At 36.7% G+C, this 26,931-nt stretch overlaps 1 protein-coding gene across 1 annotated transcript in view; it reads left to right on the top strand.

Moving 5' to 3' along the window:
• PROX1 (prospero homeobox 1) overlaps window positions 1-26,931 on the top strand; it is a 63,228-nt gene that overhangs the window by 5,937 nt on the left and 30,360 nt on the right. Inside the window, exons 2-3 of the mRNA XM_063443839.1 lie at window positions 1,977-3,766; window positions 17,129-17,247. Coding sequence (XP_063299909.1) covers window positions 2,044-3,766; window positions 17,129-17,247 — 1,842 coding nt within the window. The 5' untranslated portion in view covers window positions 1,977-2,043. The remainder of the gene's footprint in view (window positions 1-1,976; window positions 3,767-17,128; window positions 17,248-26,931) is intronic.

The following is a 26,931-nucleotide window of genomic DNA, read 5'->3' as shown; positions in this document are numbered from 1 at the left end:
TGACACAGACTATCCTTTTAGAGATGTTGGGTTTGTTTTTAAGGAGAAATTTCGTACTTTTTTTTTCTTCTTAAAATGACAGAAATATATACAAGTATTATGTTCCTCTTAGGATAGAGATCTGACCATAGCCTTGAGATAGTTTTCTTCTGATACACGATTTTACAGCCAGCATTTTCTTCCTTTACTTGTATTATATATATATATGTGTGTGTGTTCACAATCCATCTGTGTAAGCTCTGCTTAATAATATCCTAAATTTGACGGTTTTGTCATGCTGAAATTATGCCTTTTTGCATGAATAGTCATCTTTTAAAACTAGCCACAGATGCAGTCCTAGGGAGCACGTAGATGTTTTTACAGGTGAACCGAAAAGAGATGGGACACATTCCAAAAAAGTCTGCATGCTGCCTTTGGCAATGTACCCTGTGATTGTAAAGATGTGCTCTGTTAAGCAAATGCATAGTTTAGTATCAGATAAACATGGCATGAAAGATTCTCATCCCCCCCCCCCTTTTTTTTTAACTAAGCTCAATTTTTATCTCCATGGAAAAAAGGGAAACCTTATAGTTTCCTCATAAGTTAAACCGTCACCAGTAACATTTAGATTGTTCTTTTTGAGAAATAAATCATTATAATCTTTCTTAGATGGAATTCAGGGAAAAGCAATGACACTTGGGAAGAAAGTCAGAACATCATTGTACCGCGGTTATTTCATGTTTGCCGTACATGGTTTTCTGCTTTGGCGATACATGCCACAGGAAACCAGATGCAGGCATAGATAAAATTATGTCACTTGGCATTCAGAGCAAGTTGAAGGAAGAAACACTTACTGGCCAGCAGTAACCTTTATAGGAAAAATCGTGTTGAAGGATTGAGAAACCTACGGGTTTTTCTGTTACTGTTACGGGAAACATCCTGCTAATAGTGCAGACGTTGCTCATGTGTAATGTGCATTTCTAGATCCCTTTTCTCAGCAGACTTGCTATCACACCATGTACCGGATACCATGGTTTACATCTTCACATTTGGGGTTAAACACCCAACTATGTGTATAGTTGGCCATGTAGTCCTCTCAATTTACTAGATATTGCATGGAGTATTAGGATTATCTAGATAAATCAATCTCCCTAGGGCAGTAGAACTGCTTCTCTTAATCAGAGACAGGCCACTTCTGGCCCAATAACCATTTAGGATTAAACCTCTATTAGTCCTTGACTGCCTACTCTTGCTTGCACTTCTAGTGGTTTTGCATGGCACCTCTTTGGGCAGTGCAAGTTTCCTTTGGCAGACTAAAATGAAGGGAGCCATAGGCCATGCCAAAATTTAGTCCTTGGATTTTGTTTCCTTATTTTTAATAATTGTGCTTTATATTGATACTTCCCCAGTGTTAAATAGTGCTTTTTGTACAAAACATTGTCCGTTATTGTAGAACCATAAAACATCTGCCTCTAAAATTTCTGTAAGGTTAACTATATCCATTTTTTTTTCCTGGAATACTTTACATTTTTTTAAAATGTATATTATGCTTCTTATTTCAAAGATAAACCTTCCAAATTGGATTTTTTTTCATCTTTCTTAGCATTATCTGGCCAAATTTAATCATTTGTTTTTCTTTTGCTGTGCTCTTACAATCTGCAGAGATAAACGCTATCAGTTTGAGAACATTTGAGAAATACAATCATTTTACTTGTACTTAAGTAGTTTTTATGCTTTTGCTTTTTTTATATTTATTTTGTGTGTTTGTGTGTTCTGGGGAAGGGGGTTGTGTGTAAATCTTAATCCATCTTAAAGCAGTGAAGCAGAAATATTTAAAAATGTTTTGTTTCAAGCAGAGTGCATAATAAATTGTAATAATTGTAATGTGTCATAAATCCCAGAGCCTATGCATTTTGCATTTTATTCAGGATTGAGGTCAGGAAATTTGGAGAAATTTAAAGAAAATGATTCATCAGTCCTTTTGTTCTGTTGGCCAGGGTCCCAGGATTCTCGAGCTGTGCCCAGCTGACAAGCTTTTGAAGATGACACAATAACAGACCAGTGATGCCTGACCATGACAGCGCAGCCCTCTTAAGCAGGCAAACCAAGAGAAGAAGAGTTGACATTGGAGTGAAAAGGACTGTAGGGACAGCATCTGCATTTTTTGCTAAAGCAAGAGCAACCTTTTTCAGTGCCATGAATTCCCAAGGTTCCGAGCAGGATGTTGAGTATTCCGTGGTACAGCATGCAGATGGGGAAAAGTCAAATGTACTCCGCAAGCTGCTGAAGAGGGCGAACTCCTATGAAGATGCCATGATGCCTTTTCCAGGAGCAACCATAATTTCCCAGCTGTTGAAAAATAACATGAACAAACATGGTGGCACAGAGCCCAGTTTCCAAGCCAGTGGGCTTTCCAGCACAGGCTCGGAGATACATCAGGAGGATGTATGCAGCAACTCTTCAAGAGACAGTCCCCAAGAGTGTCTTTCCCCTTTTGGCAGGCCTACGATGAGCCAGTTTGATATGGATCGGTTGTGTGATGAGCACCTGAGAGCAAAGCGTGCCCGGGTTGAAAATATAATTAGAGGTATGAGCCATTCCCCAAATGTGCCATTGAGGGGCAATGAAAATGAAAGAGAGGGAGCCCCCCGGTCTATAAGCCCCCGAGAAAGCTATAGAGAAAACAAGCGCAAGCAAAAGCTGCCTCAGCAGCAGCAGCAACAGAGTTTCCAGCATCTGGTATCAGCTCGAAAAGAACAGAAGAGAGAGGAGCGTAGACAGCTGAAACAGCAGCTGGAAGACATGCAGAAACAGCTGCGCCAGCTGCAGGAGAAGTTCTACCAGATCTACGATAGCACCGATTCAGAAAATAATGAAGATGGCAACCTGTCTGAAGACAGCATGCACTCAGAGATCATAGATGGAAGAGCCCGGGATTCTGTGGGCAGGTCAGATAATGAAATGTTTGACATAGACCCTGGGCAGTTCATTAATCGTGCCCGAGCCCTAGTCAGGGAACACGAACTGGCACCAGACAATCATGGGAAAAGAGAGGGAACAAAAGACAAAGATCCTTTGCATAACATTTTCCACCCTGAAAGCAAACATTTGGCAGAAACACTTAAGCAAGAACTAAATACTGCCATGTCACAGGTAGTAGACACTGTGGTCAAGGTTTTTTCGGCAAAGCCCATTCGCCAACTCCCTCAGGTCTTTCCACCTCTCCAAATTCCTCAGGCAAGATTTGCAATCAATGGGGAAAGCCACAACTTCCACACCACCAACCATCATGCACAGTGCTTTGGTGATGTCATCATTCCAAATCCCCTGGACACTTTTGGCAACGTACCGATGCCTAGTTCTACAGACCAAACAGAAGCACTGCCCTTAGTTGTACGCAAAAATTCTAATGACCAATCTACCAGTGTGCCACCACCTGGTAGTCATCATGCTTCACTGCATCAGTCCCCTCTCTCAGCAGCTGCAAGCTTCTCCTCCTCTTCTTTCCGTCACCCTTTCCCTCTTCCACTCATGGCTTACCCATTTCAAAACCCTTTGGGTGCCCCATCTTCAGCCTTTCAAAGCAAAGACAGGGCCTCCCCTGAATCCCTAGACTTAACTAGGGAGACTACAAGTCTGAGGACCAAGATGTCATCACATCATATGAATCATCACCCATGTTCTCCAGTGCACCCTCCTAGCTCAACGGAAGGTCTCTCCTTGTCCTTTATCAAGTCGGAGTGCGGAGACATGCAAGATATGTCCGACATTTCTCCATATTCTGGAAGCGCAATATCCTTTTTAAAGTGGTTGATGAAAAAAATACTAATGTATTGTATGTATGTTATGATCTTATGACATTTAAAAAAAAAAGTAAAAAGCATGAAATGTTTATATTTATATGGTTTTAAATACTGGATTCTTTTAAAGTTACATAAGCTTTTATACATTAAGTATAATTAGTTAGTTCCATAGATTAATAATATACACATGTACACATTATTATATTACTGGAAAACTAAGTCAGTATTAGGGCAGACATTTAATTTTCGCAATGTATATTGCCAAAAATAGTATGTCTGCTCTAATAGTAAGAGAGAGATGGGCAGATATAGAAATTGAGAAACTGATAGCCTAGCAGAGGTAAGAAGAATATTACCAAAAATTGTATGTGTACCAAAATGTTACTTCTAGAATTTTAACATTGTTTTCTGTTAAAGCTACCTGTTCTTTCTCCTAATAACAGAAAGCCTATTTCTAGTTTACTTATAAGACTTGTACTTTCTAAATACATATTCTTCCCTAGATATTTGGCTGATATTATGCTTTGTGAAGAGTCAACGAATGCACGTGAGTACCCACCTTCTTGGTATCAGTTGCATTCGCTGACATAAGAATAAAAATCAACATCAAATCCAGGTTGGCTGTTGGCAGTAAATTAAAATAAAAACAGCTAGACACATTTGTTATTTTCCAGATGTCTATCCTTCGTTATGATTGCTAAACTGCAATCACAAGGAGTGCGTAATACAATTTGTGATTGTATTAACGATGCAAACGTGATCTATTGAATTTGAACCCAGACACAATCATAGGTCTTGTGCTTGTGATATTACCTTCCTCTCGAGAACCAACAAAATACATGCCTTACTTTCTGCTTGGATAGAAATTGTGACTTTATACATTAGAAATCATTAGTAGGTTGGACAGCCGATCCACATAGTGATGGATCGTATCCTGCACATTTACGTTGGACTCACTGCCACAGTGTTGCACAGCCGTTTCATTAGTAACCTATAGTAAAATGAAGATATTGGCAGTTAGGGTACTGAGTAAGCTCAACTGGCCAATCAAATAGCATTATTAAGGGTTGAATTATATATAGAAGTTGACAAGTATTTGTAGACATTATTATCCAGACACAAATATCATATCATACTAATTGGTATTAGCCTGTTATTATTATATAGTTACAAATTAAGTTAAGTAGATAACGCAGTTAATGCATTTGACTATAAATTATACAATGACAACACTTAAATAATTTTTTGTACCACCGTTTCCATGGTGATTGCTGTACTTTTAAAACTGCCTTAGAATTGCTCCTTGTGCGTTACACTAGCCTAGTTTTCAGTGCCAATAACGGATTTATTTAATTGATGCATCCTCTGTATTTTTTAAGATGTAATCCATCTTCTTGCAGTGGTGAACATGCACTGCGAAACTCATATCTTAAATACAATGTCGATTGCATAGTCCGGAATGGCCTGTTGAACAAACCAGATTTTTAGCACGCAATATTTGAAATATAAGTTTATCAATCTTGGATTCCATTCAGTAGACTAGAGTTTAGAATGTTCTGTTGTACATTCTGAAGTGGGCGGGAGTGCTTCCACCATCACGTTGATTGATGTCCACCCAAAGCACAAAAAGCAGGCATTTAAACCAAGCCTCCCTCAAGTAGGAAAATAAAATGCACTAAGCTGGGAAAGATAGAGGAAGTATGAGTCAAGTGAACAGTTGACTCTCATCAAATGGAAATCTTAGAAAGGTTAATTATTATAGAGGAAAACAATGTTTAGTGTGTGGATATATATGTGTGTGCTCAAGTGAGTAAACAAAAAGATACAGGTACTGATTTATTCAGACTGTATAAAGTTCTCTCTTCCACCCAGAAGTCTGTTCTTCAGGCTCAGTGCAGCTGCCTGCCATGCATGATTAACCTCTGTTGAGCCTTACACAGAAATCTTTTGTCCTTACGTACACAAAGCAAATTATTTTGGAAAGCCACTGAGCACAATTAAACACAAAATTCAGCTGTATTAGGCTTTAAAATTGTTGTCTACACAGTCCTGTTTTTTCGTATCATCTATGTAGATTTGTATGCAAGGGGTTGGGTCGGGGATGGAGGTTTTGTGAAATATGATATTGTTTCGGTAAAACGCCATGCACCCTTCCTTTCGTGAACCAATAGACCCTAGTCAAATGATGTAAGATATTTATTCTTCACGTCTAAGTATTATCTGTTTAGGAGGACACTACTACAAGGAAGCATTTCGGATTTAACATTTCTGATTTAACAAGGATCAGGCATTAAATGGAAAGACGTTGGAGGGCTGCCTAAAATTGGCACCTTTCATAGTGTATCAGTGGTTAGACTAAAACAGTAACCGGAGCGAGACCAGGAAGTAATTCTGGTTAAGATTGGATATGCTATTACTAATTAACATGATGTTCCCATTTGAATCTGGTTCAAAGTAAGTGCATCATCCTGGTCAGTCAATAGTTAAACTGCTAGTACGATAGACTCAAAAACAAATCTTAAGATTGATGAGATCTTCATGTAATTTAACCCCTTTATGATAGATGACATGGCAGCATTGATATCTTATAATGGGATTTTACAAATATGTTAATTCAACACATTTGTAAAACACATGTATTAATAGTTACATTAATAAAGGCATGGGATAGGTACTTATTATTACATTTAAAAACATAAAATTAGAAAAACAAATGAAAATATCCAACCTGAGTACCATAACAATAATAAAAAAAGATAGAGAGAGAGAGAGAAATAGATGGATAGATAGAATGCTTAATATTTTCAGGATATGAATGATATATACAGGGTTATTTACTAAATAGAGAATTGTTGGGAATCCAGAGTGAAGTTCAAATTTAAGACCAAATATCTGGCCTGTAAAAAGTCAGCTATTTTTCTAATGGAGCTATTTTGAACTTCACTTAAATTCCAGACAATTCTCTCTTGTCAATAACCATGAACTCCTTATTCTGGTAGTACGTAAATAGACATTACTAAATATTATTTCATGTAAACATTTGATGTATTGCCTTTGTGCACATTTACCTATCAAGTCTCACCCATACCTCCTCTCCAGTAACTTTATTAAGTTAATTTACTTTCTGTTGCATGCCTTACACCTCCCAACATTTTAAATGGACACACAGGGACACTTTAATATTAGGGGTGTGATTGGGCATATTGTCAAGGTTGGGCTATTCTGAGAATTTTGGGTGACTTAATAATGACAATTTATGCAACTAAAATGTAATTTAGAACAATAGAGGAGCATTAGGATAGAAAAGAGGGACAGAGAGATTTGTGCCCATAATAGGGGCTGTCCCTTTTAAAATGAGACAATTGGTAAGTATGATGCTATTCATGTCATAGGGTGATACAAAGTAAAGTCCAGTTCTAGGAGAGCTAGAGTCTCCTCCATTCATTTATTATATTTTAAGAGCGTAAATTCAAAAGAAAGAGAAGTATTGTGGAGTTAAGTAAATGTATTAATCGTGGAACAATGTATTAGTTAGTGAAATCACCAGCTCACATTTACCCTACAGAACTGAATGAAAACAAAATTACCTAGAGCAACATTTAATTGAAATCAATCAGGTTTAGCGATAATAAGTTCCAATTCACATGACGGAAAGATAAACATTATGTTCCAATCTTTAAATATTAATGTTATTGATTAAAATAGTTTTGCAATCAAATCCAGTTTAGTAAAAACATCAAGTTTCACAAGTGATTTCCAGACTTGTATTCTAAGATGAACAGAGATGATCAGTGATTTCAGAACACGCAGAAGGTAAGTGGTACAAAGTTATGCTTGTAGTTTTCTGCTTTTTGGTTGTGAATGCTGTCTTGTAGAATAATCCAAACTATATTAGTGATATATTATCTTTGTTAGATATAGAGATAGACTGATTGAAATTTGTATAAATAGATGTAGAGAGAAAAAAAAACACACAAGCTGACTGGTTAATTGTTCTTCTGTAGAATTAAAATGTATACACTTGTGGAAGAAACATATATTGAATAGCTTTCATTGTAAGTAGCATATATCTATCAATCACAACAGTGGGTGTTTGTAAAATGTGTGTGTCCCTAAAATAGTCTGTGCAGGTGAATGTCAACTTACAAGGGTCTTTAGTATAATGAAAGAAAGGGGGGAAAAAACATTTCTATAGACCAGGGGTTAAAAAGAGTGTGTGAATTTCAAACTGATTTGTCAAGGATATGTTACATTAAGTGCAAATTGTAAACATGCAGACAGTGTCTGTGTTTGCATCCGTATAAAAAGCCATTGCCTCTTAAGTTATTCTAGCACAGTGATAAAAGACAAGTAGCTTAAGGAGTCACGGTTGCTAGCGCATTGTATCATGTGCAAAAAAACCCTGCTTAGATCAATTTTATTATAAAGTCCTGTCAGGTTTCCCATCTTCCTGTATCTTATTGGCATTAGCTGTGATAAGTTGATTATCAGTTAAGGAGTAAAACACAATTACTTTAAATTTAACATTTTCTACGAAAGCTACTGTAGTCATCTTTTGCATACACCAGTGATGACTAATTGGGCTTGGCAGGACATGGGCAAAGTAGTTGCCAAGGTCTACCATGGCTAGCATGGTTTTCAAAAATTCTGTCTTGCTCTTGATAGAAGTTAAAACATACCTACCATTTCCTCGTAATTCTGTCTAGCAGCACCTTAATTCTCCTTTAATTCCTGGTGTTGTTTGCCCAAGACAATGAATGTATCTCAGAGAGCAGAGGTCCTTCAATGACTTGGTAGAATGATGTCATATGACCAGGTCATGCTACGTCATTTCAGACAGTGGAGAAAGCAATGCTCGAGGTGATAGTCCCAGGTTAGGGCTAGAGAATGTAAAAGTGTTGCAAAACAAATGGGCATAGCACTCTCTAATTGAATAAGTGTCTAGAATTAATATCTTATCAGAGCTGTGAAACACAGTTCTACCAGACGAATTTGGACTGCAACTTGTACAATTCTTGGTCCCTCTAGTATTCCAAGAATTTTGGAAGTTGTATTCTTTATTCAGCATCTGTTGTGCTGGGAGTTTTACCCCCCCACCCTGATCTAAATGGAAGGAGAACTTGTTAAACATAAGTAATATGTAACTAAAAGTCATCAATTAAAATATATTTAATATTAGCTTATTATTATGCAGTTAAAAGAAAAAGGAAAGAAAAAAACTTTCCTCTATAACAAATTAAAAAAATATGCATTTGTGAGGTATAAAAAAAATAAAATTGAATTTAGAAGCCTGCACTTCTCTATTCTGCAACTGGGCAGCTCCATCTTGGCTGCCGGTCAGTCATTCTTATGAACTCTAGTGTTTTTTTATTGTTATCAGCTCTCCATTGCACTTGGCAGTGAGCACAAAGAAATAGTGTTTCTGTGTCTCCTCATTTGCATTGTGTGCCCTGACTGTGCCTGGATTTAGCTTTTGTAATGTCATATCGTACATCTTTAATGTAATTTTAAAAGAGAAGCATTTGATTAGATTGTTTCACTGGTTTAGACAGAATGCAGGCGCTCTGAGCTGGGGAGGGAGGTTGTGGTTGTGCTTTAACTCTGCACATACAGACTCCAACCACTATGATCAGAAGCAAAAGTGATCATGGTGGTTGGAGTAACCCTATATGCACTGTATGACAGAAATCTACTGTCCCACAAGTGTTTTTAAAGATGCTGATTTTAAAAGGACACTATAGGCACCCAGACCACTTCAGCTCATTGAAGTGGTCTGGGTGCAGTGAACCAGCACCCTTAACCATGGAAAGGGAATTATTGCAGTTTTTTTATAAACTGCAATAATTACCTTTATGGGGTAACACCTCCTCTAGTGGCTAATGCATGCGCATTTGTTCTCACCCACCTGATGACGTCGGTAGGAAAGGAGCGCAGGCGGACACGAGCAAGCACCGGGGGACATCGATGCTGGACACAGGTAAGTGACTGAATATGTTTTTAACCCCTTCAGTACCGTGGGGGTGTAGGGAGGGGTTAAGCACTATAGGGAGCTATAGTGCAAGGGAAACAGCTTTGTTTCCCCAGCACTGTAGTTTCCCTTTAAATAAGTAGGACATTCTTTTAGGGTTTAAAAGAAGTATATGGTCATGCTAGAACAAATTGTCATTTGTCTTTAGGGATCATTTGTCTTTCAGCATGAGTGATAGCCATCCATAAATATAGCTTTTTTCATTGCTCCAAATTTCCCTATAATGTTGCAGGTTCTGTAACCTCCACAAACTGTTGGAACAAAGAATTTGGCTTCAGGACTCTCAAAAACAAACCCGTTGACGTGGTAATAATGAATAGATAGTGATATTTCCCTGCGTAACACTTACTAAAAAACACCACTCCCCTTTATTTATATGTATAAAAATATCCCAATAGTATAAATATTCAAGGTTTTAAACATTTTCTTTTCTTCCTGTCTTAAGTAATTTTCTGGCATCTGTTACGAACTGATGTTTAGAATGGAAAAATAAAAATACAGAAAAACAAAAATGAAATTTTGCCAATGCACTGACAGGTTGCCAAGGCCAACTTAACCCTTCGAATGCTTGGCATTCAGATGCGGAGAGAGGGTAGGTTGCGTTACTTTTTACACTTGTGCTTGGCACCCAAAGGGTTGTTTTTTTTTTTTACACCTGTACAGATGTCTCTCCTGCGCACACTACTTCAGTTGTTGCTTCAGTTTGGTAAATGCAAATGTCGTAGCTTGAACAGTGCTATTTTCCTTAAGATGCAAAAAAGATGCGTGGCAAGGAAATCAGCGAGAGAGAGAGAGAGAAAAACAAATAGCTGCTGTTTCTTTTCGCATTTGAATAAAACTTAATATTTGATTAAACAGATTCATTTGCAAAGATACCCAGAATGCATTTCTCTACCAAAGGCTTGGTCTAGTGGCATACAGGTGCAGTTTAACAAGCCTTAAAGAAGAAGGAAGAATACAAACATAAAAACAGGAACAAAGCACGTTGCGCACAATGCCACAGGTTTACAAATAGCAGAGTTTGTACATGGTTGACCTCAACTCTCATCACTCATTGCCAACCCAGTTAACAATGATAGAAATTCACAAGATCAGTAGTGGCAATCGTTCCCGATCCCAGGTTTAGACACGAATATGCAGAAGAAATCTTTTAGGTTTACAAAGTTATTTTTAACACAATATTGCTTTGCACTTAGAAAGATTCTATAAGTGCCAGGAATACAAAGCTGTATTCCAGGCACTATAGCTTCCTCTGCCTCGCGCCACCCCAATAAACCTTTTTTTTTTTTTAGCTGATTCCAGCGCTGATGTCCCTCTGCGCTGGGTCGCAGCTCCGCCTCCTCCAACATCCTGGCAGACAGCCACAGGAGGCAGACTTTGTGATGCAATGTTTAACATTGAAGCATTAGGTGTAGAAGGTACTCTGCACCCAGACCACTTCAATTAGCTGAAGTGGTCTGGGTGCCTATAGTGTTCCTTTAGTAGTTTAACATAATTTTTACTGTGATTGGAGATGTATGCACTAAATAGTGAGTAATAATGAGTAGACATCTGACAACGAAACTTTTTCCAAGATAGTTGAACTGAAAAAACTCCATATTAAGAAGGGAACCGCTTACTACCTTAATTGGTACGTAATTACTAAGGTTTTTATTCAGTACAGAGTGTAATGGCAGCCTATAATGTAAAACCCAGTTTGGAGAATTTTTTTTTTCAACTAAGTTTTTTTTAACATTCATTGGATGGGTTGTCTTCTCATCTGTAACTCACTGTTTCGTTAACAAGCAACTACCTGCCCATTTGTATAGGTTGTTACTTTATGCTGTAACACTGTAAAGTGTTTACTACAAGCTGTCTTATCTATCTTAGCACAGCTATTATGAAGGCTAACCCTGACACAGCAGGTGTTTGTGGACTGCATTTCCCACAATTCTCAGCAGATTGCAAGATTAATACCTCCTTAACCCATGTGCTGCATATTAGAGGTAAAAGTATAGATATAGTTGATGGGAAACTAAGTTACACTTTTCCCCTTCCCTCTCGGAAAAGAATGTGTGAATCTCACCTAAAATACAGTGTCGGGGCGTTAAGGCCAGAAGTTGTGTTGCCAAAATCCCTATCTAGACTCATATACAATTCTTTGTTCTCTAGCGTAAAATAAAAGCCCCTTCCCTCCAGAATTCACTTAAATAGGGAGCAGAGTCTGTGCCTTCTTCAATATTTGCCTGTAAGAAAAAAAATACAAAAAAAATAAAATATCAATCAACATACAGGAGTCTTCACTTTCTGCCCACGTTAAAAAATAGGGGCTTGGACGTGGTGTGAGAGCCCCAGGGTTCCGAGTAAGTTGTCAAACCATACTAAAACATTTTGACAAATTACACTGGGACACGTCACAGCAATTCTGTCCGGGTTACTTGCAATAAGTGACTTTATTTGAATTATTTTACCCCAAAATGGCTACTTCATCTGACATTCTCCAAGTTGGTTGAATTATGTACAACACAATTGTAGTATATAGATATCTAAATGTTTCCTATACTTTGCACAATACAACAGTTAATATATCTCTAACACTCTTTATACCTGCCCAATAAATACATCATATTAGTCAAATAAAGTGGGTATCTGTCCCCTACTTGTCACATCCCCTCTGGCAACACACGCCCCGATACGTATACTTACCTTTTTTTTTCCCACCGTTGTTTAGTTAAGGCTATATTGTACTTTGTAAACAGACAACACAAGTCTCAGGTTGTTTGAACACTGCTTTAGGTTCAGCTGCAGTACACTGTTTCTCTGATCTTTTATGTTCCTGAGCAGATGTCTTTCATTAATTTATGGATTTATCATCCTTTTTTTTTTTTACACCTGGCAGCTGTCTCAAGTTTCAGCAGTTTTTGTCTATTTTGCATTGCACATAGAATTGAATGTCATCTGTCTTCACAAAGCTAAGACTAAAAGAATCATGAACTTCTAGGTTGGAAATTGTTTGTGCACATAGCACACTTATAGTTGTGTGTGTGTGTGTGTGTCCCCCTCCCCCCCCTCACTCCTTAATATTTATTTATGCTCATTTTCTTTCCAGGCCTTGAATGGGGCTTAGCTTGTGTTCAGTACAGCTGTATGTTTACCGAATCTATTCCATCGTGACTCATTGTACGTGTGCAAGTATCCTAGAGACAGCCAGGGCTTTCTTGGAAGTTTAACAGTTGCCTTTTAGTGCTTCCACTTAATAGGAAAATATGCCCATTGGTCAGTTTATGTTAACAATATTTAGAAGAAAAAGCATGACCTATCAGCAAGCTCATATAACAATCATTAAAATTCTTAATAATAAGTGCTGTTAAATAGAAGGATGAATGTGTCATACATTGACTAATATTCTTTTTTTAAAAAGACAGATAAGAATATTAGGACATCACAAAAACAACTACTGTGGTTCATTGCAGTTGCATCGTGCGAAACGCGTCTTAATTCTGATTTCTCATCCAGTGTAAAATCAAGTGGCAGTACTTTATTTAAGTGTTGAATCATTCTATAAAGCAAACTTTAATTATTGGCACATTAACCCCTTAAGGACCAAACTTCTGGAATAAAAGGGAATCATGACATGTTACACATGTCATGTGTCCTTAAGTGCGCTGCTACAATTTATTGACAATGGTTAGAAAAAAAAAAAGTAAAGGAAAGTTTGTTGAAGGGAATTCCAAGAAATTATGGGAATAAAAGAAGAATTATCTTAAATTCGCATTAGGTGCCTTTCTGTACCTTTGCAAAGGTCCCTGGATTTAACGGAGTAAATGACAGATCCCAGGATTTTTATAACAAATTAATGTTAAATTATCCCCTATAGATAAAGAAACACTATAGTGTTAGCAATACAAAACAGTATTTGCAATGTGTGCCTGGAGTTATTAAGAAAGAGATCCACATGCATTATTGAATAATACAAAACCAAATATATATTTTATGCACAAGTTTTGACTTTCCTGCAACTCTTATCATACGAAAGAGGTGACAGCTTGGTGCTATTATTTCATTTATGCGTTTTGACAGATGGTACTGGAGAGTATAATGCACTTTTAGACTCCTCTATCAGTCTAATGGAGGTAACCGAAGGTTCTTTCAATTCTTCTCTTGGCACAAGAAGTATGTCAGTGAAATTAGCTCCTTTTGTAATGATTAAATCTTCCAGGCTAAAAAAAAAAAAAGTAACTTTTTTGGTTCTGTAATAAACATACACATTTCCAACTTGTTTTCATAATTTTTAATAATTTTTCAAAACAGATTTTCCAACACAAAATTCTTAACACACAAGATACTTATATAGAAACCTCTTAGTATATTTGCATTACTCTTGCTTTAAATACTTAAGTTAAAACCTCATGCATCATTTAATTAAGCTCACATCACCGGATTCCCTCCTGTCTCTCAGAAACCTTTTAAAGGACCACTATAGACACCCAGACCACTTCAGCTCAATGAAGTGATCTGGGTGCCAGGTCCATCTAGGGTTAACCCTGCCTGCTGTAAACATAGCAGTTTCAGAGTAACTGCTATGTTTACTTTAGGGTTAATCCAGCCTCTAGTGGCTGTCTCGTTAACAGCCGCTAGAGGCGCTTCCGCGCTTATCACAGTGAGAAGACGGAAGCGTCCATAGGAAAGCATTGAGAATGCTTTCCTATGGACTGGCTGAATGCCGCGCATGCGCATTCAGACGATGATGTCGAAAGGAGGAGGAGAGTCCCCAGTGCTGAGGGAGCACGGCACTGGAGAAAGGTGAGTGTTTAACCCCCTTCAGCCCGACGTGAGTGGGACCCTGAGGGTGGGGGCACCCTCAGGGCACTATAGTGCCAGGAAAACGAGTTTGTTTTCCTGGCACTATAGTGGTCCTTTAACTGTCCTTAAGATGCAACCTGTTAATGTGGGTCTCTTCATACCTGTTATCTGAACACTACTCGTCCAGTTTCTTCGTTCTATCAGAACCAACAATAAAATTGACAAAGTTATTTACTAAACACGGAGTAATAGAAAATTGACAAGGGAAAATCAGTTTTTAGATCAAAATAGACATATTAGAAAGGTTCTCTATCCTACTGTTTTTCAAATTTTCCACTTAAAATTTGCAATCCATTTCTCAGAATTTGTGCAATCCACCAATTCTTCCTTGCTAAATATCACTGTTTTGAAAGAACAGAATGCCTTTTTATTGTATTACTGTTATAAAAGTTATATTGTTACCTTATATTTTTACAGAATTTCTTTTTTCAGTACATTTTACCTTTTCCCTTTTGCCTATTGTACACAGTCCTGAGTGATCTGGGGGGCAGTCAGCTCTATCCAACCCAAGATCACTTTCACAGATTGTAAGAGTGATCTTAGGTCGGTTAATAAATGACCCCAAATCACTCTCACTGACTTACCTGGCTGCTGTGCATTTACACTGTTCTTATTTCTACAGAACGTGACCCTTAGGAGGGTTGTCCATGTGTATTTAAAGTGGAACTCATCTGGAAATATGGCTGGGTTGCTAAAAAAAAAAAGCTTAGTTGATAGTGACTTAACTAAACTGCTGATAACTGCTGTTTTCAAAGCAAAAAGTGGATTCCACAAAGCTCGTCCCCCCTTCATCCAAAGTATAAATTTTTATTTATTTAGAAATGATCACTTAAATTCTCGTGGTCATTAAAGGTGAAAAAGGACTGACATGGTTTTAATTTTAGCTAGAAGAAAATAACCTGCAAGTCCACTTTAAAAAGCTCAGCTTTAAAAAGGCATGTTCAACATGTTTTCACGTGACATTACAATGTTACTGTGCTGAAATGAAAACAGTATTATAATTGCGCTGATTATAATGCTGAGCATCATTACATTAGCAGGTTCATTGCTGTGCCCGATATTGTAATGATGCAATGCATCCAGCACTGTATATTGCGAGAGGCTTATGAGGGTTTTTAGAGTTAGAGACTGTAGGGTTTAGAAGGACCTATGGTTAGAGAATAGCTTCCTTTGTAAACTGTAACACCTATCACCCTGATATATATGGATAGACAGATAAAAAAAATAATGGATAGTCATATATATATACACACACACACAGATATATAAACATATAGATATATACACATATAGATAAATATACACACACACAGATATATACACATATAGATATATACACATATAGATATATATACACACAGATATATACACATATAGATATATATACACACAGATATATACACATATAGATATATATACACACAGATATATACACATATAGATATATATACACATTTATTTTTAGAATGCAAGTAGAAGCTGTTTGCTATTTTATAAATGATTAATTTAGCACAAAGGACATGTTGACCATGTCTCAAAAATGTGTGTATTTTAATACTAAGGTCAGTTAACTTGTTGGTGCATATAAATAAAAAATATAGAAATATATATATATTTATATCAACTTTAAGAAAAAATTAGCCATAATTGACCTTGGGGGGCTGCATTGATTTTCACCCCATGCATCTTCATTTCTGATAAATTATAAAGCCATTCATTTGCCGAGGAAATGGCAGGGCCAGCCTGCAGCACAGATGTGCCCTAAGCGTACTAGCTTACAGCTTTTCAAAATATTGCCAAGAAGCGGGGGGGTAAGAAGGGCGGGCGGGGGGGGGGGGTTAGAAGGCCTAAAACGCTATGGTTAGTCCTGTGTTCTCTTGAGAGCTCTTTTGGGTTGCTTTTTTTAAACAGAATTTAGAAGTACTGATGTTTCCATCTCAGACAAGCAACTGGGCATGTATTGATCTGTTAAGCTATCTGCATTAGTTTGCTACACAAAGATATTATATTAGTGTCATATTTACAATTAATTGTAACAAATGTTTGTTATATTCTATGTTTACAGTATTGATTGACCTAATCCTAGATTGCAATATTTTCAGTGATGTGGAGGTAAAGTCAGGACATTGGTTACAGCTCGCCTTTTGTGCAGAACATTAAAAAAAGAAAAATAAACATTACTTTTCTTTGGGAAAATTGGCAAATGAATTGCAAAATTTAGGTCAAAAAAGTAGCTGAATTGGTAAGCTATTTCAATTTGTATAGTTTTGTCCCAATTTTTGCAAATCCCAGGTCAATTCTACACAATTCTCAGTTCCCTGGATGAATCCCCTAAATGATAGAATATCATAGTTTGTGCCCATATCTACCTTAATTGGAGCACATGTGTTTAATGCTAAATCGTTGTTAATGTTTTTAATATTATTATCACGCTATTTTAACTCCCTTAATATCATGAAGAGTTTTCCTTGACTAGCGCAATTCTACATGCAGGAGGGACTTTCTCCGAATCACTTGAAAAAGGCCAAGCTAATGTTTTTCTACACTCGGTATCCAAGTTCAAACATGCTAAAGACCTACTTCTCTGATGTAAAGGTAAGACCATTATTGTATATTGTATAATATTTTATGTTTAACTCTGTGCTACTGATATTAACAATATCATAGTCAGTTCTGTGATTGTCACTACCGTATGCATTTTGCTGACTTTTCTTAAAATCCTGCTATTTTATATTTGCTTTGCTAAAATATAGAAAGTGTTACTGTAATTAATCATCCCTTTAAATGTCAGTCTGTCTACATCGCACAGATTATGTAAAGGTAGGCCCCAAAGAGCCCTTGCACTGCAATTAGATCCTTCGACCAAGTGATTACATTTTAGACAATACTCAAAATGATGTACTTTTGATGATGTGTTTTTTTTTTTTTTTTTATGTTAACTTATTTTTGTCTCTGACAACACAATTCTATTTTATAACGTGTACTTGCAAGCAAAATAGAGCAGGATATATAAAAGCATCACGTTGCTAAGTGATCATACTTTATAGATCAGTACGCTTACAAAAAAAAAAAATCAGTTAGACAAGTAAACTGTATAGTATTGTTTATTTTAATCCCCATTGAGACACATGATCATGCTTTTAATTGTATCATCACTGCCATTTTCCCATACTTCTGCTTACATAAGCAAACTGTAGAATCTCGCCCCTTTCTTTCTAAAGACAGCACATTGACATTCTGTGTGCACTAGTTGCTTAAAAACAAAAGTGATGATTGTCCCTTATTTACAACTTAATTTGTTGTTGATGCCGTCTACGCAGAGCATAAGGAGAATGAATAAAGTGACAGATTCAGGCCACATTATTCAAATGAGGATATGAAAGCTTTTGATTTACAGCTGAATTCTCCCTCATTCTACATAATATTAGGCCCTCCTGTTTGTTATTTTTTTTTTTTTTTTGTTTTGTTTTGGATTTTTTTTTTCTTTTGTTCCTATTTTTTACATTTTTTTTTGTTTGTTTTTTTTACACACAAGTAATTATTTCTTCACATCGACTTGATTCTGTTTTAATACATTTAAAGTTTTGTACATCACGGCTGAGGATTTTAATTATGCCAGGGAGACACAGCGTATCATTATCTGTACAAGTCCGTAAACATGGAATTATTTAAAAACAAACAACCATTTGAGTTGACGATACAGAGCATTCGTTAAAACGGTTGAACGTTTTAGATGGAGTTTGAGGGATGATTATAAGACTCCTGGTGGTGTATCGTCTAATCAATACTGCATGTTAAAGAGTTTATATGCAGCTTTTGAAATGGAACACAAATAGCACTTCATGTTAATAAGTCTCATTTTTGTTTGGCCGCTGGCAAAAAATAAATAAAAAGGATCACAAGTAACACCTGCAGGTCACGTGTCTCGTCTTTAATAGAACAATGAATAGTTCACCCTGGTCGTCTAATTGCTGGCTTCTGAGATGATATCTTACCTTTTTAAAAATAGTTATAATTGTTTGCTAATTTCTGAGTAAACGAGATACATATACAGATCAGTGCCAACACAAAATGTAAATTTTGCATCTTTATGGCTACATAAAACCCCCACTCTTAAGTTATAAGACAGGGCTTTAGTTAGTACGGTCTGCTTAGTCCACCACTTCACCGAGGCACAATAATGTTGATGGTTCATAACCTCGGTTTATAGAAGACAAAATTGTATGGTAGTTTGATACAGTGGTAGGATAAGCACGGTAGTGCCACATAGTAAGACTTAATCCCTATTTGTGCCAATTTATTTTATTCTATTTATTATTAATAATATATTGTTTTTTATAGCGTCACCATCTTCTACTGCTTTGGTATTTAGAAATCAGGGGGTGGAGGGTGAGGGGGGTGGGGGGAGGGAGCATAAACAAAAACCTTAGACCTTTTGTCCTAATTTTGTGATGTTGCAAGCCAGTCATTTTTTACACAGTTAGAAGAACGCGTGCTAGCTATGTAAACAGCCACAGTTTTAAATAAGCTAGATTTTTTTTCCATAGATAAAATGGGATTTTTTTTTTTGTTTTAATATTAAAGGACCAATGTTCAAATCAGTTGGTGGATGTGGTAGATGTACAGAAAAAGTATCTGGCTCATACATCAGTAGGACTCATACAATTCTGAATACAAAACAGAGAGAGTGGTCGATAAGACCAATTACAAAAAAATGTGGTGCAAGATGCGGCAATTAGAACTTCATTTAGATGTGGCTGTAATTGCAATTTTGTTGATTTTAGTAGCCCTGCTAACTGTTGCCAAAAAAATTGGATGTGTGTATCTTAACCCCTTCACTTTCAAGCACTTTAAAATATTAGTGTAATATTTATTTCAGACATTGGATGCATATTCATGTAGAAACAAAGAGCATTGTTGCACACGCACACACACACACACATATATAGTCGCAGAGAGAAATTATGTAAATTTGCACAATTGTATTTGTTCTTTTCATTTATTTCTTCATCCTTTGCAGAAATTGTGAGAGGATAAAATGTTTCAGAGACCATATGGTATCTGGACATGGTCTGAAGTATTTGCATATGTGCAGAAATATTCTTTCTGTGTTACAAAAACATAAGAATAATCAGATACCCTGCTTATGGGTGGTAGTAAAGAACCAATAGAATGGAAAAGTAATGTGCATATGTGGCACAATGCCCACATACAGAAGGCATAGTTTAAAGTAATTATTTGTATTATTCAAGGCTATGCCACCTGCCGTAGCAGCTTACGAAAATATTGTCCTGTATGATTGACATTTAATCTTTCAATCCTCCCTTCAACACCCCGGTAAATGCATTAAAAAGTTTGTATTGAAAACTTTCTTACTGTATGGGAGGAGGGAAGAGATGTATCCAGAACTGGCAGAGAAACATGTTTCTCTACTGTTTGAAATAGATTTGTGCAGCACTGTGGAAGGCAAGTGAGGCTTTATTGTATAATTTTAGGGGACACTAGGCATCAGAATCAGGACAGTTTTATGTAATTTTCTGCAGGCTCTGCCACTAGAGGGACTTCCTGGTTGAGGTCTTGCAAAGATTGCATGACAGACAGTCGGTGTCTCCTCACTCTGCATTAAGACACAGAACGCTCCCCTTAGATATGCATTGAAATACTGCAATTCCATGAGGAAATGCTGATTGACACAGCACCTTGATTGCCACTCATGCATGTTAGCCTCTAAATGCTTCCCTATGGGGAAGCATTGGATTGGCTGAGATCACCAGTATTCAGGATCTAAGCTAGTGGAGGCAGAGCAACTGCGGCGGGACCAGCATTTTGGGGTAAATAAGGTAAGTATGTTAAATTTAGTCATTACCCAATAATCTAAATAGACAGTATAACACTCTAGCATTAGGAATACATGTTTGTATTCTAAACCCTACAATGTTTCTTGAATATTGCTTTGTAATGGGGAAACTAAAATAAAACCTGTATTGTTAGTATAATTTTATAGTGTTAATCTGAAAAGTCTACTACATGCACAAACTGAGATTTAACATACTTAACTACAACTGTTCTTTAGAAATAACTGAGAATCAAAAGAGTTTTCCTTATATTAAACACAATAAATTGAGTTAATCTAGATTTTCCTAGTGACCAGTAAATGCCAAACTTGATTTCTAGAAATGTCTAATTCATTGTCAGACAGCTCACTGATACAGTGTTACTTCGTTCAGTTACATATTGCCAAGCTATAGCAGCAGCCGTCAAATAAGCAACATATATATTTGCATATAGGCATTAAAATAAGCAACAATGTGTTCCTTTTTACTTTATATCCCTTACATACACATACTATTGACACAGCTCAAAAAGGCAACGAAGAGTCTATTTTCGTGAATTAGTTACCAGCCATTCATTAACCCCTTAAGGACACATGACATGTGTGACATGTCATGATTCCCTTTTATTCCAGAAGTTTGGTCCTTAAGGGGTTAAACATGACTATTTCCTGATCGTCACAAAATAGCAATTTTGTTCAGTGTGTTATGCTTGTGCTCTATTGCGTTTGCCTCATCACTTTATTAAAAAGGGATAGGGCACAGAAACTGCACCGTTGATGCTATGATAAGATTATAAAAAGGCACCCTTAACTTAAAGCAGATGTCTGCTTTAAAAGCTTTATTAAGTTTGTATTCAGCTTAACAGATTTGATAGGGGCATGGCCACCTGTTTTTTTTGTCAGCTGTGATTAGGACAGTAGTGTAGAAAGAAACAAACACTTAAAATTAGCACATGACCAAAATGATTAGTGCCTTTTATTGACTCATAAATTGCCCAAAATTGTGTCTGCAGTGCACACACACCTTGACATGATCCTCCATTGTGTGATACCCTATTTTATTTATGTTACTTTCACTAATAGCACAGTTCCACCTTCAGCAGATGTGTCGACTAATTAAGCAAAACAATTACATTGGGATCTATTCACTAAACAGTGCATTGAAAGAACTGCTTTTTTCCCCGGATTCATTCAGTTGCTTTGGCCAAATCTAGTGCATCGACCCACCTATTTTTTTTTTTGTTATGAAATCTTCGGAGTTGTAAGACATTTTACTATTGCTAACTTCAGAGTATATACGTCATTGTAGAATACTAGAATTTGAAAAAGGTTTCCGTACTAGTATATAAAAAAAAATACACAGATTGCATCCTTTGTGTGGCAGCGCAAGTCCGTCTGCTGTTTGTTAGCAAAACATATGCTTAAATTTAAAATAATGCGTGCAATATGAAAGCAGTGTTGGAAGATCTTATTAAACATCTGAGCTAATAATGTCATTGACTGAAATATACCCATTTAATATAGTAATTCATGTACAACTGGACCTATAGATCAGGTATCTATAGATCAGGTAATGGGGTATACCCAGAGGACAATACAGGTGTGTGTGTGTGTATATAGCAAGTATTGTATTGTATTTTGCAGGTATAGTGTCACTTCTGCAGTGCTTGCAATGCTCTATAACACGTGGATGCGATTGTGGGTTGCCATGCTAATAGGACACTATGTACATGAATGATTCAAATGGAAAACATTCAAAATTGCTAAAGATTTCACAGTTTTCATGTCATATATGTCAACTGTTTCATTAATGTTGAACTAGTTCAAGGAAAACTGTGTCCTAAAAAAGCATATATTTTATGCATATAGTGTACCGTAATTGTTGAGGGAAAAATAAAGCATTTACAAAAACGTTCAGAATTATTTTCAAAACTTGATACAATTTTGCTTAGAAAACTGCAGAACTTTCAGTGCTAAGCATTGTCCAATCAAATGACTCTCGTTGTTAGAGAAGTGGTTATCTAGGTTCAGGACCCGCTCAGGAAAACGTACCAATAAGTGTCCTTGGGTAAGACACCTATGGATATATATATCTTCCTACCTCAAATCCTCAGAGAGTGTAAGCTCTTCTTCAATTACCCCTTTTCTATAAGTGAGAAGCCTCTGTGTTGGAGCCACAAGTGCGCATGCGAACGTGGCTTCCTAATAGGCTCATGGAGAAAGAGAAAGTCAGATTGCCCAGTGCGCCTACACTGAAAATCTCCCTGGCTGTCTATTGAAATCGGAACTTTCACTGACTGTTGAAATACGATGCATAAAGCACTTCAACGAGTTTTGACAACTAGACTGGAGGCTCTTTACCCTGGGTCCCCTCCCCCCCCCCCCCCCCCAAATGGGTCCCCGTGTTATTTTATTGGGTGCCCAGTGAATGTAGCAGATTACAAAACAAAAACAACAAAAAAATTGAACATTTGACACTCACCTGCATTTACTTGTAGACAGGTATACTTATCCATCAAGAAACCTTTTTGCATTTGCATGCTGAGCTTGATGGGATTAGAAATCAACTCCTGGATTTGCTCTTGGTCACTTACCTATCTAAAGACAAGATATATTATCTTAAAAGGGCAGTGCGTAAAAAGGAACTTGACCTATAGATATATATATCATCAGTACACCAGTTCTGAACAACCTGGTAGGTCTCTATGCCTTTCCTGCATTTTTCTTTTACCTTTTAAAAGAGGAACCTTTGTAAGATGCAGCAGAGGAGATAACAGAATTGATTTCATCCTTGTATTCCAATAATTGTGCAGCTCTAGAAAGGACGTTGCTCTTTCCCTCATCCGATTTTGGCTTGTGGCTCTGCAGGTGTTATCACCTCAAGGTTCATGGCAGTCTTAAGAAGATTTAGAAGCATTGAAAAATGTATCGTTTTTTTTTATTTTTTATTACCAGTGTCAGGGCCAGTATAAAAAGCATACGCTTAGGTTAACTTTGAATGCACAGAGTTTCAATAAAACTATTAATATGGGATGATCAAGGTTCTAAGAAAAAATGGTGATATGTATTAAGTGCTAGAGTGTGAATTATTAGATGGAGATTTTTTACAATGTTTTTTTAATGCACAACTATATAATAACTCAAATGTCTTACTGCTCTAAACCAGTGGTACTAATACTAATATGCCGACTACCAGTGATCACATTTACCTTCCCCGTGGTCCTCAGTCACAAACATAATGTCACAGGCAGGTTTATTCACTAAATGGTGAATTGGCTAAAATACGAGTACTTAGAGAAAATGTTTGTGCAAGGCAGAACGTAAGCAGCAGGCGAGAGCAATTTTCTTAATGAAATTCCCATGTTTATTTTTATCAATGTTAAAGTGCCTCTGTCTTCAGAATTGTAATGGAGGCATTTTATAAAGGATAAAATTCCATTTCGAATTAGCACTAGCCAAATTGCTTTCAGCAGAGAGATACAGACTATGGTGGTGCATTCTGTGTGTATTCATGACACTGAATATGCAATCCCATAATGTCATATAATAAAATGCCACTAGGCATTATGGGATTCCTTACTTTGGCTGACATAAGCTCAATGGCAGTATTTAACTTGAAACAGATAGATCAGATTGGAAGAATAATTGGGCACATATTAACAGCAATAACAATATTAACCAGCAAGTCTATGCACTATTTCATATAAACTCAATTTATTTTAAAGTGGCTAAATAATCTTTATATGTTGTTATCACAGCACACCCTGGGGTTTGTATATCCTAATATTATGAACACATTATCTCATGAGGCCGAATGTTTTGTTTTTCGCAAAAGGCGAAGTTGAATGGATGTTTGAAGTTTACATGTTGAGATTGTTTTTTGTTTTTAAAATTCAATTTATGGAGCTCCACTGGGTATAGTTAGTCTTGACCTTATTAGAGCCTAAAAGAAAGGCATAGAGGGGTCAAGCATAAAGAATCATTTCACACACTCATAGAGTGTACAGACTGCAATCTAAGCAGAATGAACTATGGCCGGAGCAGATTATCCCCATCTATTAAAAATGTTCTTAAGGCAGATTTGTCAAATTCATTTATATTTATTTTTTCCCAAGAGAATAATTCTATTTGAGCAAGTTATTAAATATTATCTTCATCTATGTATTTATATAACTGCATGTACCATTTAAATTAGTTGTGGGTGCAGCCATCTTGGAGATACATATTTGTTTTACCATTTGCAAACAGTAGCTTACCTGTGCAAAATTTCACAAGATGGCTACCGCAAACCTGTGATGATCATAGCCATTTAGATTGTGAGAGGCAGAGCAGAATGTAGCATTTGATGTCTTAATGATGTACTATGACAGGGGGGGGGGGGGGGGGACAGGAAGTCAGGAACAGTAAAATTATTCTAATAAGTTTAATTAAGAAAACAAACTGGGCAGAATTAAATGTATCTAGCCAAGATTTAGGGATGTTGCATGATCATGGAATGAATATGGCTACCAGCAGATCATCATTTTGGGAGTAGGTCTTTTGTACTGTAAGATATGTATTATGCAGTTTCCTTCCTTAAATTATGTATTTTTCCCATGAAATTCAAGTTTGCACATTTGCATGGTCAGATAATGCCTTTAAGCAAGAATTGATGGCTTCCTCTATGGGGTGTGCTACAGTATGTATTAGATTTTCCACCCTGCTGTGTTTTGAATCTGTCCCTCTAATTAGAACCTATGGATTTTTCAGGCAACCTTGAACTGTACAAAAGTCATTGTGGGACTGGCTTTGCCTTAGGGTCCTCAGTATGACATCCGTGTTGTAAAACATAAGTTAAGTATGGCCCTCAAGATCTGCCATTTGAGCAGTATTTGTGAGTCTCTGGATAACCAGTTAAGTGTATATGTGTGAGTAAGGTTAATGAGATACATGTTTTGTGTTCTTACCCTGTGTATTATATAACCCAGTTGATACTCAGAAAGAATGATATGTACTATACATTCAGCTGCTAGTTTTGGTAATTATGCAGTAGGCAGATCATATAATAACATATGTATCTGCATTTTAAAGGGACATTACAAGCACCAAAACAACTTTTGCTTAACTAAGCCGTTTTAGTATATATATGATGCCCCCTGCAATTCTTTGCCATGTATGAGGTAAATCACTTATTTATGCTGTCCTATGCACACCTCCCTGCATGTGACCTACTCAGTCTCCTAGACATTTCCTGTAAAGAGATGTCTAATGTTTAAACTTCCTTTTTGCACAATGTGTTTTAAATTGGAATTTTTAAAATCTCTTACTCTGCTACTAGCCTGCTATAGGATGCAGTATCTTGTGTGTGATTAAATGTAATTAACAGAGCAGGAAATAGACATGTCTAAAGTAAACACACTGTACTGATTGGATTGAAAATTAAACAATTTTTTCATGCAGGCTGTGTATGTCATAGCCATGGGAGATGTGGCTATGGCTGCATAAACGGAAACAAAAGTGATTTAACTCCTAAATGGCAGAGAATCCAGCTGTGAGACTGCAGGGGCTTGATCTATGCACTAAAACTGCCTCATTAAGCTGAAGTTGTTTTGGTGCTTATAGTATTACTTTAGTGAACATCCCTATATAGCTAACCATTACCTACAACAAATGGTTTGTATCAAGGTAGAGGAGAGCTGATTTATATATAATTTAACAAAAATAAGAATATGGAACTTTTAAGGACATGAACATATCAAAGAACCCTTGCATCATAACAGCTTCATTGAACTGTGCTGTTTAGAAACTCAGTTGATCCGATCTAGCTTTCACTATCACTCTGCTTAAAAGGCCTAAGGATTCTATTGGCACAGTAATTCAGAATTCTGATCTAATGAGGTCCAGAATCTAGTGTCTGCTTTCCAGATAGCTTGGTGAGGAGAATCTGGACATCAGTAAAAGACTAGTTTGTTCAAACCTACATTCAGTACCTAGCATCCAAACTATTTGGATAATCAATATTCAGTAATTCCGACATTTTCTTTACATTCCAAAATCTTGTTGCCTGCCCTTTCCAGAGGACTGACAGATAATATGCAGTATAGTAAATTACAGACTTAATAACTGTCTGTAAATCTCAAACTCTGAATCGGATTATGATTTCCAGTGCTAAAGAGAGTCTAGTGTAACCGTGGCTTCATAGAACTGTTTAAAAAAGTGATATTTGTTCCCACACTGCCCTCAAATCCATTTGTGCCCATTTTTGATAAAGGTGCCAGATGGATTTCTTTTCTACATGCATTTTCTAAGACTAGTTGTGGAATATTTGGGAAGTTCGGTTCCCCTTTGCTTATATTAAAGCAGTCCCAATGCCCCGTGGGAAGCATTAATCAGTGACTCTAACACTGTTTAGACACAGGGGCTGCTTTCTTGTAGTGATTAGTTTTTTTTTGCACACTACAGATGTC

Source organism: Pelobates fuscus, chromosome 2 (genome assembly GCF_036172605.1).
Source record: "Pelobates fuscus isolate aPelFus1 chromosome 2, aPelFus1.pri, whole genome shotgun sequence".
Taxonomy (NCBI): domain Eukaryota; kingdom Metazoa; phylum Chordata; class Amphibia; order Anura; family Pelobatidae; genus Pelobates; species Pelobates fuscus.
The sequence above is the reverse complement of the archived record's forward strand: the minus strand, read 5'-3'. Positions and strand labels throughout refer to the sequence as shown.